Source organism: Amphiprion ocellaris, chromosome 9, assembly GCF_022539595.1.
Source record: "Amphiprion ocellaris isolate individual 3 ecotype Okinawa chromosome 9, ASM2253959v1, whole genome shotgun sequence".
In the NCBI taxonomy this organism is placed as follows: Eukaryota; Metazoa; Chordata; class Actinopteri; family Pomacentridae; genus Amphiprion; species Amphiprion ocellaris.
This window is the reverse complement of record NC_072774.1, coordinates 25,756,624-25,772,377: the sequence shown is the minus strand read 5'-3', so window position 1 is coordinate 25,772,377 and position 15,754 is coordinate 25,756,624. Positions and strand designations below refer to the sequence as shown.

At 41.2% G+C, this 15,754-nt stretch overlaps 1 protein-coding gene across 8 annotated transcripts in view; it reads right to left on the bottom strand.

Moving 5' to 3' along the window:
- The window catches only part of triob (trio Rho guanine nucleotide exchange factor b), a 106,149-nt gene that overhangs the window by 79,987 nt on the left and 10,408 nt on the right, over positions 1-15,754 (bottom strand). For 5 of the 8 annotated variants that reach the window (XR_008602729.1, XM_035951549.2, XM_055013550.1 and 2 more), the window contains exon 2: positions 15,574-15,627. The exons of 1 other annotated variant lie outside the window; for it this stretch is intronic. Coding sequence is in view for 6 of the 7 variants with exons in the window: in XM_035951549.2 (XP_035807442.2) it covers positions 15,574-15,627 (54 nt within the window). In the remaining variant the exon portion in view is untranslated. Of the gene's footprint in view, positions 1-795; positions 878-7,948; positions 8,616-15,573; positions 15,628-15,754 lie in introns of those variants that run through there. 2 more of the 8 variants (XM_023277587.3, XM_023277586.3) reach the window with 2 other exon arrangements.

Below are 15,754 nucleotides of genomic sequence, written 5' to 3'. Positions count from 1 at the left end.
TATTCCTCACATCAGCAATATTCAGTGAAAGGCTTCTGGATGAGTTTGCTCTGTACTGTTATTTTGTCCTCTCGAGAGCTGCTATAATGTAGCAGCACTGCAGAACTTTTTGTAATAGTATGTACAAGTTCTGAATAGTACATATTGTTCAGGAAATAACAAGTATATGCAGGTCTGTGTGCAGTTTGTTATTAGTCTACTAATGATTCACTCTGCTAGTTCTTCTCTACTAGACTTATGATCTACAGCTGTAGCGTCGGTTTCCCGACACGGACCGCTAATAAAATCGACGAAACAATCTCAAAAGAAAACAGCAGCAGTATAATCATTCCCCTTAAAACAAGTAAGAATCCAAAAGACTGTTTTCTACAAATGGATAACAAGCAATAACATACTATTATGCAAAAACAAGGTTTCTCCTTCACTGTTCAATTTTTTTGAGCAAACACATTAAAGGCAATTATTAAACATCAAGAAGGCAAAAACAAAATCGCAATAGCCAGCTGTACAATGCAAGGTGATGAAGATAGCACTGTATAGTATTGCAAAAGTGTTAAAAAAAAAAAGCAACATGGACATATCTTAAATATCACAACAGAGAAAACATTATGAAAAAAATAATAATGCAGATTTAAAGGAGTTTTCTTAAATATTCCTCAACCAAAGTTGTTAAAACATAAATTAATTTCAGCATCACACTTGATGGGATCTGGCCTCTTTACTTCTACTGCTAAAAATGACAACAGGGTTTTGGAGAAACAGCACAGAGCACATTTACAGTAGAAAATACTGTACCTGACAGTCTGATCAGAGTTTTCCCAGCCTGGGCGTACTGCCAGCTGTGGTTATCCAGCACCGCCATTGTGAACCAAAAATCAGCAACGAGCCATTCCGATCAATCTGGGCCTAAACTACACCTTACAGCGGTTATCGCTCTACCAGCTCTAGCTTTTTAACTGGACCATTGTTTGTGGCGACGAGGCGACTGAACAGCAGCCGTGCCATACTGGTCAACGCCCCGCCACCCACCGAGCAGCAGAAAGCCAAAGGCACTGCCAGCTCCTTGTTGCCTTCACCAACTGGCTTTTCTTCGCCGTGTCCCCCCATGTCACCAACCCCTCCCCAAAACAAGATTTAGGAACAAGTGCTGCTTTGCATTAAACAGTTTCTCCCTCCCCGTGCGCCCGGTTAGCTACTCACAGGGAAAAAAAGTTAAGCCAGCCAAACAGTTGTCGCTGGTGGATTTGCGGGTGAAATAGGCTTTAATAATGATTGGTTGTAATCTTCTCTCTGACTAATACTCTGTTGGTCACTGTGAGCTTCCACACTGGGCCAACTACGGACCCTTAATGTAAATAATGCCTTTCTTACCATCTTTTAAGTGCATTTACACACATTATGAGACTGAATGTCTGAATGTCATCTGGAAGAGCATTTTTAAAGCCATCTAAAAGTGGTGGGTCTGCTGCAAACATAATATCAAACAACCCATTTACTAAAGCAGGAATACACGAATAATCACTCCTTTCATTTACAATCATGTGAAAAGCTTTCTTGACGTCATTAAATGCCAAAACAGCATCTTTATCTGTGCATAAATTCACTTTGACTAAATTATCTCAACATTTCCCCACTTTGAGCCCAAATTGGATTCAGATACTCGTGCACATCCATCCAGAGAGAAGCTTGACTGGGAGCCAACATCTTTTCAGTGAGGAAACCAAATAAAGAGCTCATTCACTGTTTACACTAAGAGAAAAATTAAGCTCCTTTCTTGTCTCTGAAGGAAAAAGAAGTCAAGGGGATTACCATTATTTTTTACTTATTATGAAGAAAACTCTGATGAGCTCTTTAATTGGTTTACATGACATACAGCTCAAAAACAAGTCATGATCAAGCAAATAAAACTGTGATGAGCATGTGTCAGCATGCAAGCTGCAGAGAGAACGTTATTTTTGATGCAACAGATAGACTGTAATGCAGCACGTGCAGACATTTTTTTTTTCTGATACAAATCCCAAAAAAATACCTAAATGTTTATATTATTAGTATTCCTCTATAGCACTCTCTGGGACCACCTACCAACTCTGTTAGCTGTCTGGTTTGGTTCAGCAGTCAGTCGAGCTTTCCTGTCCCTGAGAAAGCCCATGTAGTGGAAAAAAATGGTCAAACCAGCCATGTTCAGTGTCACGGCGGCTCGCAGGAGCTTCAAAAAGAAATTAAATCCCCTGAGGTTTGGAGTATGTTCTCTGGGTTTTACAAAGTGAATCAAATTATTAAGTAATATATTCAAGTGCGCAGAAGATGACAGCGAACTGTGCTTCAGTGGTGGTCTTCATGGACTCTCAGTGCGTGAGAGTTGACAACCTCTTGTCTCTGTGAGCTGAAAGTGAAGTCAGTCCGGCTGCATGTTTATGCAAGAGGGCACATATCTGACTGATCCTGTTGGAATAAATAACTGAGAGGGATTGTCACCTCTCAGAAAGAACGACGGGCAGCGAGGGAGTCAGCTGATGATGAGTGAATCAGAGGTCAGGACTTTGGAGTAGATGCAGATGTGCAGCATAATATCTGTGGTATAATAAATTCCATAGACACGGACAGCGTCACTATGCTCCAGAAATGTGATGAAAAAAATGAGCCAAAATGTGCATGGGTAAATCTGTACACAAATTACCTTCCGCACTGAAATTCATTAACCCTCTGAAGCCCAAAATCTGCCAGCAGGATTTTGTGTCATGCTTTTCTGCTGGAAAACTTGACCAAAACTAAACTTAAAACTGTGATTTTCAACAAAATCACTTCATTCAACATATCTCATAAAAAAAAAAAAATCCAAAATAAATAATTTGAGCTAAGTAGATCCAGTGAAAAAATAAATAAATAAATTCTGCACTTCTCAGTATAATCATGAAGCCATAACTGACTCAGGAGTGACCAATAGTCATGCAACAAAAATTCTGCAACTTTCAGGGAACACATTCAAAATGTTAGTAGAAAATTATCAATATTATATGGAGTCACAATTTTTTTTTCAGTACTGGTAACATCTATAGACACTTCGACAGTTGTACATGTTACAGGGGCAAAAAACATCCAGGAACTGCTCAATGTTTAGAGGATTAATGGAAATGTATTCACCAAAAGAACTGTGACTTTCACTTTGACAGTTTGTCTTTCTGCAGCCTTCTGACTGCATTTCTGTGACCTCCAAACACTGTCTCCATCTTCCATGTTACTGTGCTGCTGCAGCAGAGACAGACTGGGGGAGAAAGAGAGCAGAAAGACCACAAGAGAAGCAGTGACTGTGAGGAGGACTGCGACTATAAAAGAGGAAGAAAAGTCCTTTTCAGTGCTGAGCGCCCATGTGCATCTGTCTGCTTACAAGCCCGCAACAGTATACAGTACAAACTCACTGGGCAGCCAGCTGAGCTGCATCAACACATCAATGAAGTAGAGAGGAGGACGCTTTGTACGGCTCAGGGAACGCCATTCATCAGCTTCCTCTAACCAAACCACCCGATTGTCCTGCTGTACAACAAAACCAAGCCAATAAACCACAGCAGACCAAATAACACTTGACAAGGGTGCAGAGAGAGAGGAGACTGTGAGCCTCGGTGGTCCACTGTGTTACTAAATACCTCTGAAGAAAAGGAGGACAGAAAGAGGAAGGAGAGAAAGGAAATAATGCTGAGACCATGTCAGCTGTCCTTCATTCATGACGGACAGCTGTAATCCCATCCACTTAGTTTGAGAAGCGGATTCCATTTTGCACATAAAGACAGCAAAGTGACGACTAACATAATCTTTGAAAGTCTTTATGTGTCTGAGATGAAAAAAGAAGATGTTCTACATGCTAATGGAAACCAGTTTTTCAAATAAACCTTGGCATCATGTCATATCCTGGCTGTCAAACCGGTGGCTGATATAAATACAGCATATACATGTGACACATGCCTGTATAAGTGGCAAGCAGGAACGAAATCCAATGATCTTTTAATTGTTATTGGTGCTCAATTAAACAGCAATCCTGTCACAGAAACTGTTTTTGTCCACACAAACACAGCTTTTGAAACATATAGTGATTATTCCAATTAAAAGCTGAGCAACATTTGAAGGTACTACTAGAAACTTATTGAAACGAATGCATCCTGCTTGTTTTTTGCTAAACATTGCACATCAAAAGAGTAAGAAACACTACATACACACGGCATCCAATGAGTGCATTCTTTCACAGGACACAACACAAAGGAAGTTCCCCCCCGTTTCACACTAGAGCTATCAGTTCAGCCCAACCATGACCCCAGTTGACGGCAGCACGAGCAGAGCGACAGCTGAGCTGTGATAACCCGCTTAATTACTCCCACAAACGTCAGGGACAGAACTAACAAGCAGCACGTGATTACCTTAAAAAGCTGTCATTAACACACGCGATGTGATGAAGCCGGAGTCTGCACCTGAAACACTTAAGTGAGATTTGGTAGCAAACAAGAAGCTTTGAGAAACATTCAGCGGTAAATAAACAGAAGAATATAAGAGACGCTTAAAATAATCCAGCAGTGATTTAGTGTCTGCCTTTCCTTAGCCAGCTTCTGTTTGGAATAAAATAAAGAAAAACCCAACAAAACCTAAAATAAACAGTGTGAGGAAAAGAAAAAAAATAAACTCATTCAGTGCTGCAAAAATGCTGCTGAGGAACCTCGCCAAATGGTGATTCCTTTTTTATAAACAGTACCTGTAATGTATCCCTCGAACGCAGTGTTGAATGATAAACAGAGAATCAAGTTCTGTGGTTTCTGTCTCAACAAATCCAACAAACAGACCAGAACTATCATAAGTGAATCCAGCTCTTTTAGTGTGACAGTGTGTATTTGTGTGCACCTGCAGGGCTGCCAGCTTGCTGAGAGCAGAATAGTTCCTGTTTACCAGCTCAGCAGTCAGAGTGTATTCCCAGAGGAAGACACACCAAGACACGTGCACAAACCTTAGCTAGTTCTGGAGCTGACATTATTGTTTTGTAACGTATGTCTCCGTATGTGTCCAGAGAGAGTTTGTGTGGATTGTTTCTGGTCTGCTTGTGTACATATGCATGACTTTCTCCTGTTATCGTCCACCGTCCATCACATCCTCATCCATGTGCATTTATTTATTTCCCTTCCCTGCCTTCTCTACTCCTAAATGCTCCTCTCTAGCCTTTTCCAGTCCTGCCCTCCTCTCCTCATCTCGCCTCTCTGCCTGCCTCCCTGTCACTCTGCTGCTTTGTGAATAGATTTTCACTAGACTTGTCCTCAACAAAGACCAATGTCCTGTTGATTACACAGCAGACAGGGAACTACAGGCTGTAGCTCCATAGCCTGTCTCCATGCCAGGAGGCGGCAAGTGGCTCCCATGGCTATCCACTGTTATTACAGCCCTGAAAACAACTGCCTTAAAAAAACAGGGAGCCACAGGACTATCTGATGGAATATCTGACTTACATGCATGGATACCCTCATGCATCTGTGCACAAACACCCCAACAGAGCGGTCTAAGAGGAGCAGGAAGGTTACGCGTTTGCTGTGTAGCTTGGGGGGAAACGGCTAATGTAAAACACTCATGTGCATGAACCCAAAAATGATCATTTGCTGTGCCAAAATAACAACATAAAGAAACAAATAAGCTGCGTGTGCTGGTGGGAGTCTGTTTGGAGCTTGCCAGTTGATTTACAACAGTGTTTCTGCAGAGGGAAATTTTTCACACCAATTTAGACAGTCGAGCAGTTCCAAGTCTAATCTCATCTAGTTGTTTTCATATTTTCTTCAGGCTCCTGAGTGTCTCAGTTTCTAACCATCCTCCAAGAGCAAAAGGGGAGCTGAGAGACACAGGAAAGCAGATAGAGGTGAGAAAAGCAGGGGCAGACACAGAGAAAAAGCGAGAAACAAACACTGCTTCAGAGTAGTTTGTGTCTGCTGTCAATTTAAGTAATTTAATTGTGGGCCTTTTATGACTCTGGGGCCTCAAATCTATGCAAACAACTAAGGACCCACATCTGAATCCGGGCTCCACCCTGACTGCATATAGATAGGATGCCATACATGCTATATAATTTGCTTTTATCTGCAGGATTTCTCTTTGAAAAGATATTACATGTGATACAAATATCTAAAAACGCAAATAACAAAATTGCATACAGATAATGCATAGAATTACAATACTCCTCTATTGCGAGGAAAAACAAACAAAGAGATAGTAAGAGAAGAACCTCCAATACTACATTCATTGCACTCTTTGTCTCACACAGTAGGGGTCACTACATACATTCATCAGTAAAACAGTCATTCAAGGCCGGATAAAACCATTCTCTGTACAAAACAACATATGCACCATATATAAACTATATTTGATAGACTGAGATTCCAGCAAAAACATCCAAATATATCAGACTCTAAGCCGACATCTTTTCAAAGTTGTCCAAATGGAAAATATCAATAGTTGAACTGATGAGGCAGAACTTAGAATAGGGCCACCTAAAGCTAAAAGTTTTGGTGGTCAAGTTGGTCATTCTTTATTTCCATGTTTACTTTTCTATATTCTGGGTCTCTTTTATGGTGTTTTCTTCTCCTTTTCTAAACTCGATGCCTTTTGTATCCAAATGCCTCAATATAAGCAAACTCATAAAACGTTGGTCACAGAAGTCTATGTTTTAAAGTTTTTCAAATCACCACCTTATGGTACATAAAACTAGCAATTTAGAGAAAAAAAGTATCGCAGGAATAAACAGCGAGGAGCAGCAATTTCTGATGTTTCTGGATTAGCTTTAGCATTCAGCTGTAGGGGCTGCTTCTTGGACATCACTCAAAAAACACATTTTTATTTAAAACTGAAAAATGGGTTTTTCATTCATAAATTAAATCCCATCAGGCTCAGCAAATCAGGTTGAGAACACTGACATCTTATTATTCTGTCACATTTTATTTGTATCAGCAGCCATGTCAGTTGAGAGGGAAAATAAAAAGGGATACATCATTATGTTATGTGGCTTTTTGCTTTAAGAATCAGACAGTTGACTGTACAGTTACCACAACACAAGTCTTCATTCTAAATGGTAAAGATGAAAAGCATCTAAAAGGAATGGAACATCACCATCATTCTTGACCCTCATACTTCCATCATCCAGCTGCAGATGAATCCATATTGACGAGCTGCTTAAATATTAAATGCTTACAGGTCACTGAGCTTTTTCTCATGGCCAACAGGCTCATGTCTCATTGTCCATTCAGGGTTGTCAGCGGGAAGGACAAAGTAATTTGGTTACATACTGTGCAGGCTTTGGTGGCAATTGCACTTCAACTTCACCCAGCTACTTTAGTGTAAGTGAGTCATTTAACAGACTTCAGGACTGTTCTGTGTTTGGACATAGGCTAGCTTCACTGCAGTGGTACCCAATAAATTCTCTGCAGCACAACTCAAGACTCCATCTGGATCATCAAAGGTATAGAGCTTCCCTCTGTGATCTGTGGCTCTGGCGGGGGTCAGGAACACAGCAACATATGTCAATTATTTGTCTTTTATGTTGAGAACTGCTGGCAATATGGTGCAACCCAACCCGTCCACAGATCCTCCGTATAGTTCTCTGGTGGTTACATCCCCTTCCATGTAAACACAAACCTTTGCAGGAGAAGTGAGACCACATGACTCACATGCATTCATTAGTTAGCTAGCAGACCAAAAATAGATCGTTGTGATGCTGTGGAGAAGTAGTTCTAAGTATAGAGCAGAGTTTAGAGGACGCCAAATGCTGATATCGAAGTGATGAATGCACTTTTAACCGGGCACCAACTATAAGCCTTTAAAACAGACACAAAACATAATCTACATCAAAAAATCCAGGCTGCTGAGTTGTGGCTCTTTGCTCTCCTACTAATTCTAAATAATTCAGTCAAACCTTGTACAATCACATCATACTTACAGGGTCCTGCAGACAGGATCTGGATGGACATGTCTTCAGCTTGTCTCTGGTCCTTCTGTACTCAAACCAGTCAACTGACCAATAAAGCTAGCAGCATGACAGCACAGGAGGGGATCCATCCAGAAGAGCTTCCACGGGATGAAAGCTGGTGTAAACTTCCCTTTTAAGAAAAATGCTTGCAGCTTTCAAGAATCACAGCTTTTGCTCCTCGCGTTTCTCTCCATTATCGCCACCGCCTCAAATAAGCGCCTTCATTGGACATCACTTTTATCAACAGCAGTCATTCTCTGACACTATCTGCACTGCAACATAATCCCCTCCGGGTAGAAATCAATCAAAATCTTGAGAAACAAAAGGTAAAACTGTTAGTTCCACTCCACGTGCATAAATTTCTAAACTGGCCTGTGGCATCACTGCAAACGTCCAAATGCCACATTGCTGCTATGAATCAAACCTAATATTTAAGCACGAAAACGATCTAAATCGATATCTGCACGGATACGACACTCCTATCAAGAAGTCCAACATCAGGCCCTATTGCTCATTTGAATGAAAGAATGAGGAGCATTTAGATGTTTGGCATAAATTAGCACTGCTCCTGCAGCAGCACAGCCATCAAAAACCGCAAATACATCCGCTGTGGAGGATGGAGCGGCGTTATGGTGATATTCCCCCCCGTCCCCAGAGCAGCCAAGCATCCTTTATATCCCTCGAGTCAAGGAGCGACCAGCGAGCACACGCACACACCACATCCCCCGGCCCACCCTTCGCATTCAGCCCCTCCCTCGCTGGCCATCTGCAGCAGGCGATTGGCCGGCATACGGGGGAGAGGCTGACGGCGATTGGAGGGGTGAGAGAGCGGAACCTTGCTTTCCTATGCATCAGTGCTCTCCAGGAAAAGACCAGGGTCTGAGAGACAGAGGACAAAGATGATGATGATGGCGATGTGGGAAATGGGACTGATCTGAGGCGGTGGGGGGCTGGGCGGCTGGCAATGAGCTCCATCACGCCGCTTACCTATATTTGATCAAAATGCTGTCTGTATAACATCTGTACGAGATTATGACTACAACATCTAAGTGAGAGAGAAGACTCGGATGAAGAGAGTGACTGTGATGTGAACAGTGCAGAGGAACTCAGTGCCTTGACTTCAGGGAACATGCAGCTTATAACAGATGGAGCCTATTAGCAGGCAGCATGGTGGTGTATTTATGTATTTAATGTGTGTGTGGAGCATGCGGGGAGTCGCTATGCATGATAATAAGGAAAGTCATTATCGTTGAATCTTATCAATGACTTAATGTTTGTGCTGATATTGCAGCTGAAGGTGCGTGTCTGTGTGTAATGTGTGTATTACTTTGCGCCTCAAGCATTATTCTAGTTCACGTGTCTCAAACATTTCTCTCACACAGAAAAACACACACATTGCATAAGCGTTTTTGATGAGCAGCACAACATTACAAGCGCTGATCATGAAAGAGCAGCATGTCATAAACAGAGAAGAGTCATATGAAATCCCTTACAGCAACCAATCCAAGTCTATGAGGTAACTGGCTACATAAAAAATAAATGGCAAGATGCTGCAATTCCATATTTGTTTTATTAGTTTGTTTTCATATAACAACCTTTAGCTACTTGATGCCTTTGAATGATGGTATAAAATTAAAATATTTCTTTCATGAGAGTTGATAAGAGTGGATGAGAGTGCTTCCTTTTTGCAGTCATTATCAGTAATATGGTGGAGATTGAACTTCGTCCCCAACCTATTGAAATTGTAAGAAAACCCATTTCACATCATCTGTTTAATTTCAATCAGAATATTTCAATTACACAGCATTTTATTCAGTAATTACCAACTCTAATAAAGCAGTCCTAATCTTTTCATATGCAGTAAAATAGAAATTTAAAGCTGTGCTTAACGATCATTATTCTGTGACGTAAAACACTCTTTCCGTAACGTGCATGTTTTAAATAAGTATGTGAATAAATTTTATTAATAAGTTAACTAATGCGCAGTGTGGAAACAGAAAATTCTTTTCCAGCAATACTTTCTGGAGTTGATTGTCTTATATTTGCTGCTACGGCCAAACAGATATGATTATGTTGATATCCTTTGACAAGAGGATGCAAGCTGTGCTCTTTTTAAAACCAACACAGCCAGTGTTCTACAGCATGATCCAATTAGGGTCGTCTGCACAAACACACATACACACACACACACACACACACACAAAAACAAACAAGGCACATGGTCAGGAGGCACACATCCACATGCACATCGGAATGAGCTGCACACACAAAGGTGCACACAGAAATGACACAAACAGTCGGTGCAGAGTCCAGCTGTCTCTGCATTCAACACCACAGGGAGTCTAACTGGCTTTCCTCTCTTTCATCCCGTCTCCTGAGAATTACAGCATTAGAAGGAAAGATGAAGAGTCTCCCAGCAGCTGTACACAAAGAACAAAAATAAATTAAGTTGTCATGACGAATTTGGTCTTTTTTAAACACTAATAGTTTCCCAGATTGAAAGCAATCAATTATAAATGAAACATCAAAAATATTTTGACTGAGAGTCTGTCATTTAATCATACATTCCAGTGGACACTCATCCATGCTCCATAGCCGTAAACACACAGTGAAGTCTGCAGGTTTAGCTACTATCCTAAACTTGAACCGTGCTGTGACTTGCCCTGATATAAGATCTGATGCCAACTATAGACTGCTATGCAAACTCTCATTTTTCACACAGAGCTTCATGAGAGCTATCAGCTGTCAACCGTGATGACACACTTCTGTAGACACTAGATGTATGGACATTGTGCATGTCGAAATGCAAATTAGGTTGAGCTCCTTGTCTGCGTGTGTGCTTTTATGCAAGCCAAGATGAAATGAAGTCAGTCGACTCCTTTGTTAAATCGTGATATCAAGCTCAGGAACTGGAATCTAAATCTGTGCATGATAATTTTTGTTGTACATACAAGCAAAATTCTGTCGCGTGCAACTACAAAGTTTCATTGTTTGCATCAGTGCACCTAGAATTTAGAAGTCTGTATGTGTTTGCCTCATAACTGTGAAATCTACTAGCCTGTCCTACTTGCATTCACTGGAGTAAATTATCGGGGCCATAAAGCTTCTCTGTGCAGAGCTGTCTATAGTCTTTACCTGCATGTGAGGCATTTAGGGAACACCTGTCAATTGTAGCCGTTAGAAACCACCTGGCTAACACTTTCCCCCTCTAAACTGCATGAGTCTCCGCAAGTACTTCGGTCACACTTGCGCCCCCCACGACCAGTAGCAAATTCTCAACTGGTGGGAAACATTGAGATATGATAAAATGACCAACATTATGCATTGCATTTATTGAAATTGAAAAGAGGGCAGAGAAGGCACGGCTGGGAAGAGGGCTTCTGCTGCCAAGGCATCAGCATTCCAAATTTAAATGGTAAAAAGCACAATGTCCCCAAGAAACTCGGAGCACAGCCAGCCTCCATGCAGCGATTCAGCACCAGGCAGAGGGAAAGTGAAGCAGTGAGGAGTCAGAAATGGTCATAAAATCGAACACTGCTCATAAAACAACCAAAGATGAACTACGTTTTACTAACTTTAAGTCCCAGATTATCTCATTTGCACCTGTATTTCCATTTACAGTGTGTCAGGAAATTCACTATGTATGGGAATTTACAAAAAAAGTCAATGCATAAAGTATGTCCTTGGAATCAAAAGATGCAGTGAAAAATTTTGGGTGCACCTAAATGAAAAAGTTAAGTGCACCAGTGCAACTAATTTACTAAGTTAGTCTGCAGTCCTGCATACAGTAAATATATATAGCAGTCAACCTATTTGTTCCCTCAATCTACTGCCTGTTTGTTAGTGTGCCTCTGACCTCTGGTTGCACTGATCTGACTCATTTTACTTTGCCTGTACATTAGGATTGATGTTAACAACAAATGCAGCACTAACAAAAAATGGATGTGTAACTGCTACTATTTTGAGAGATATCACCAGACAAAAGAAGAGCAACAAAGCAGGAGAAAAAAAAAACAGATAAGAGAAAGAGACACACAAGGAAAGTGGGTAATCTGAGAGTGAGTAAACAAAATTCACTCAAACACACACACGACCACATCGACAAACACACTCTTTGGAGTTTAGTCTTCCCCATCCTGGCCTCTGCAGGGGAGAATTAAAAAAAAAAAAAATCCAATGAACTCCAGAGAAAACCACTTCCTCCACTGCTTAGAAGCACGTGTGCACGCTTGTGTGCGTGTGTGCGTGTGTGCGTGCGTGTGTGTGTGTGTGTGTCTGCCAGTCTACCCGCGGTGCACATGGTTAGCATTCAAAGCCCAGTTCAATAGGAACCACACAGTGAGCTCAGTATGGGCAGGGATGAGAGCTGGAGTTCACAGCTGAATTAAACTGAACTGAAACATATGGACAAAAGAGGGGAGGAGAGGGGAGGGGAGGGGAGGAGAGGAGAGGAGAGGAGAGGAGAGGAGAGGAGAGGAGAGGAGAGGAGAGGAGAGGAGAGGAGAGGAGAGGAGAGGAGAGGAGAGGAGAGGAGAAGCTTCTCATCTTTCTCTTCATGTTCAGATATTTATCTCTTTTTTTCATCCAGCAAGACAAGGACTGCAAATCATCTAATTCACTGTGTTCTGGATATTATTAGTCCAGCAAGAGATCAGAATCATCCCGACTAAACAGGCAGTTGGCTACTGTAGCAGATTATCTTGGACTGAGAGTCGGAGCATATCTGGAGAGCAGTCCAACTATTTACTCTAAGCATGCTTAGCCTATAAATCCATATGCAGGCCAACAGTGGTTTTGGGACACTTCTGTCTTCTACAAAGCACTTCCAGATTTTAGGTAGTTAGTTTCTTACAACCCCTCTTCTCCCTATCACCAGCATGTACTGTTTAAAGTGTGTTTGAGCAGTTATAGTTGTGGTGATGTGAACTAGGGCAACTTCAAATTAATTCATAATTATCACACTTTAAACAGTTTGTAAATAATGCAGAGCTTTGATGACCCGAGAAGCATCGCTGCATCAATATGATAATAATTCAAACCAAACAGTGAGCAGTGAACATGTGAGGCAGTAAGTGAACCTCCAGAGTGGAATGAAAGCATCAATGTTTGGATGCAGGATGAGTCCAGGCCCCTGTGTGGCACTATGTGATATGAGCAGAACAGATGAATGCTGACAGATCAGACAGAAGAGGCGGGTTGATGTTGGTAGAAAGGTTGAACTTGGCATGAGTCTGGGGACCCACAGACATCACTAAGCACTAAAAGAAGGCCTACAGGCTACCAGTTCCCTGCATGAAACCTATTCATAGGAAACCTGCACCATTAATTTGGGACTAATGATTAATCCATCTTCCTTTCTTTGAGTTATAGACAGCGTTTCTCTAATGAAAGAAAAAAGGCTGAACATACAGCTTTGTTGCCATTATATCAGCAACAAGAATTGATGTATTGTGTCATCTCTGTGCATGTTATCTAATACTGCCTACTGCTTCGGTTTTGGCTAAAAATTTTAATCTGACAGTATAATCACTGGTTTAAACCATTGCTCGGCTTGTATGAGGCTGCAAGGATCTGCAGAAGTAATAACGATGCTTTATACTATGTTAAGGCTTGAACTAATTGATTGACAAGGGAATGCTACTCTGTCAACTCTGGCATTGTCTTGTCCTCCTATACACAGCACATATAACAGAGATCATGGAGTTCAGAACCACACAATTCTCTGAAAAGGCCAATGTTTCACAAAGCACGTTGGCCAACGAAGCCAAGTTTAGATTAAACAAGTGGAAACACCCAGTTGAGGTTATGTCAAGTCCTTTTGGAAGGAAGTAACAAAGAATCTAAAACTGGCACATCTCATGAAAGCAAGACCAAATTTCCAAACAATATGGATGAGCATATGCAGCTACTGCAGAAACAGGAAAACTCTTAAAAAGGCAATTGACTGTATAATGGTTGGGAATAAGAAAACAAATACTCCCACTTAACCAGGGAGAAAATAGCCAGAAAATGTGTCTCTATATTTTACTGTTTGGTCAGATTTTGCTGAGGGATTACATTCACCCATCACAGACACACACTCAGGCAAAACTCACACATGAGGACAGTCAAAGAATGTTCACTCCATATTTAGCATGTGTCACATCAGCTCAGAAGTAACTGAAGGACACTGTATTTTTTAGATTTGAGTTTACTGAGAGGACACCTGCAATTTCATTGCAACAGAATGCTTCAGGCAATTTGCTAATTTGATACTTAATTCTACAGCAAGTTAATTTTGTTCACAGTAATTGAAAATGAACAATGAACAATCAGCCATAAATGGTCAATACAACCTGATTACCTCTGATTCGCAGTGAGCAGCTCATGAATTTCTGCCCGATTTAAAAAAAAAAAAAAGAAAGCATACAAAGACACTGATGCAGCTCTCAGTTTTTGTGACTCAGCCCTGGGAATGAAGTTGAAGGGTTTCTGAGCAAAAGGCCTGTGCACAGGATTTGGCTGGCAAGTCCCAATCATTTCACATTAATGCCCATTCAGATTCTGGCAACTGGGAATATCAGGCCAAGCTGTCGATTAAAAAAAACAAACTGTCTTTTCATCCCTGGATGACCCAATTGGAAAAAAACAGGTAAAAACTGTGTCTAACACAGACTCTGAGCTACACTGAACACAATCTACTTATGATGACACTCCTCTAGCCACAATCTAATACTGTAAATCCCACATGACATGCACAAACAATCTTAAAAACAGTTTTTATGTTCGGTCTTAGCAGGAAAACTCAAATGCACTTTCTGCCACTGTGTGTCAGCTTTCCTGCTACGGATTACACCAACCCTTTCCATTTAAATCAGACTTTCTATGGAAAAGCTCCAAACACTTACAATGCGTTTTAGTCCAAGAGAGATTAAGCTGAACACACTATGGTCAGGGAATCAGGCTCACGTTTATGTGGGATAATCTGTGTGCACATCCTAATATGGGCCACTTGGCTGCCCTGTTTAGACCCTAAAAACAAGCCACCCTGGAGAGAATGACTTGGTGCATTTTTAGTATGCAGGTCCAAGGGGTATTAGGGATGAGAACCCACAAGGTCATGGTTGCTAGCTGATGCCACAGAGGAGCTTGAGTCTAAGGGGATTCGACGCAGGGCTTTGATGGAACACAGTATTTTACTTGAAATGGGCAAAGTACATTGTGTTCTTGATGTTTCAATAATGTCTCCTTCTTACTTATGTACATCTAAATATATGTAGCATATAAGCCAAGCTGTCCCATCCATAATGAATTGGAGAGCATATTAAACATCTGCTTTATCTGTTACAGAAGTTCTCTTCTTGCTAAACACAAATATGCATTTCAGAGAGCCCCGAAGCCTCCCTGAACATGCAAATCAATAATTTCCACTTAAAATAGGAGCTCTTTTTGATGCTGGACAAACAAGATCAAATGCAACTCATTTCCTAATCACCACCATGACTGACAAGACAGGGACATTCACAGGAAATAAACAGATCATGTGCATAGGTCTTGCTCCGAGAGGAAATTCCTGATTAGTTCCCCATGGCTGTGTAACAAACACTCAGACCTACCTGAGGTTTGACCAGGGCCATCCAGTTTGGATTCACATTTTGGAAGAGAGCAATCTAAAAAGAGACAGAGAGAGATAACAAAAAAATGAGAGAAAGAAAGTTAAATGAAAGAAATAAAGATGCAAATGATCTTCCTGTGACCCAGTAACATGCCAGCAAAACCATTACCACATTTTAGTGT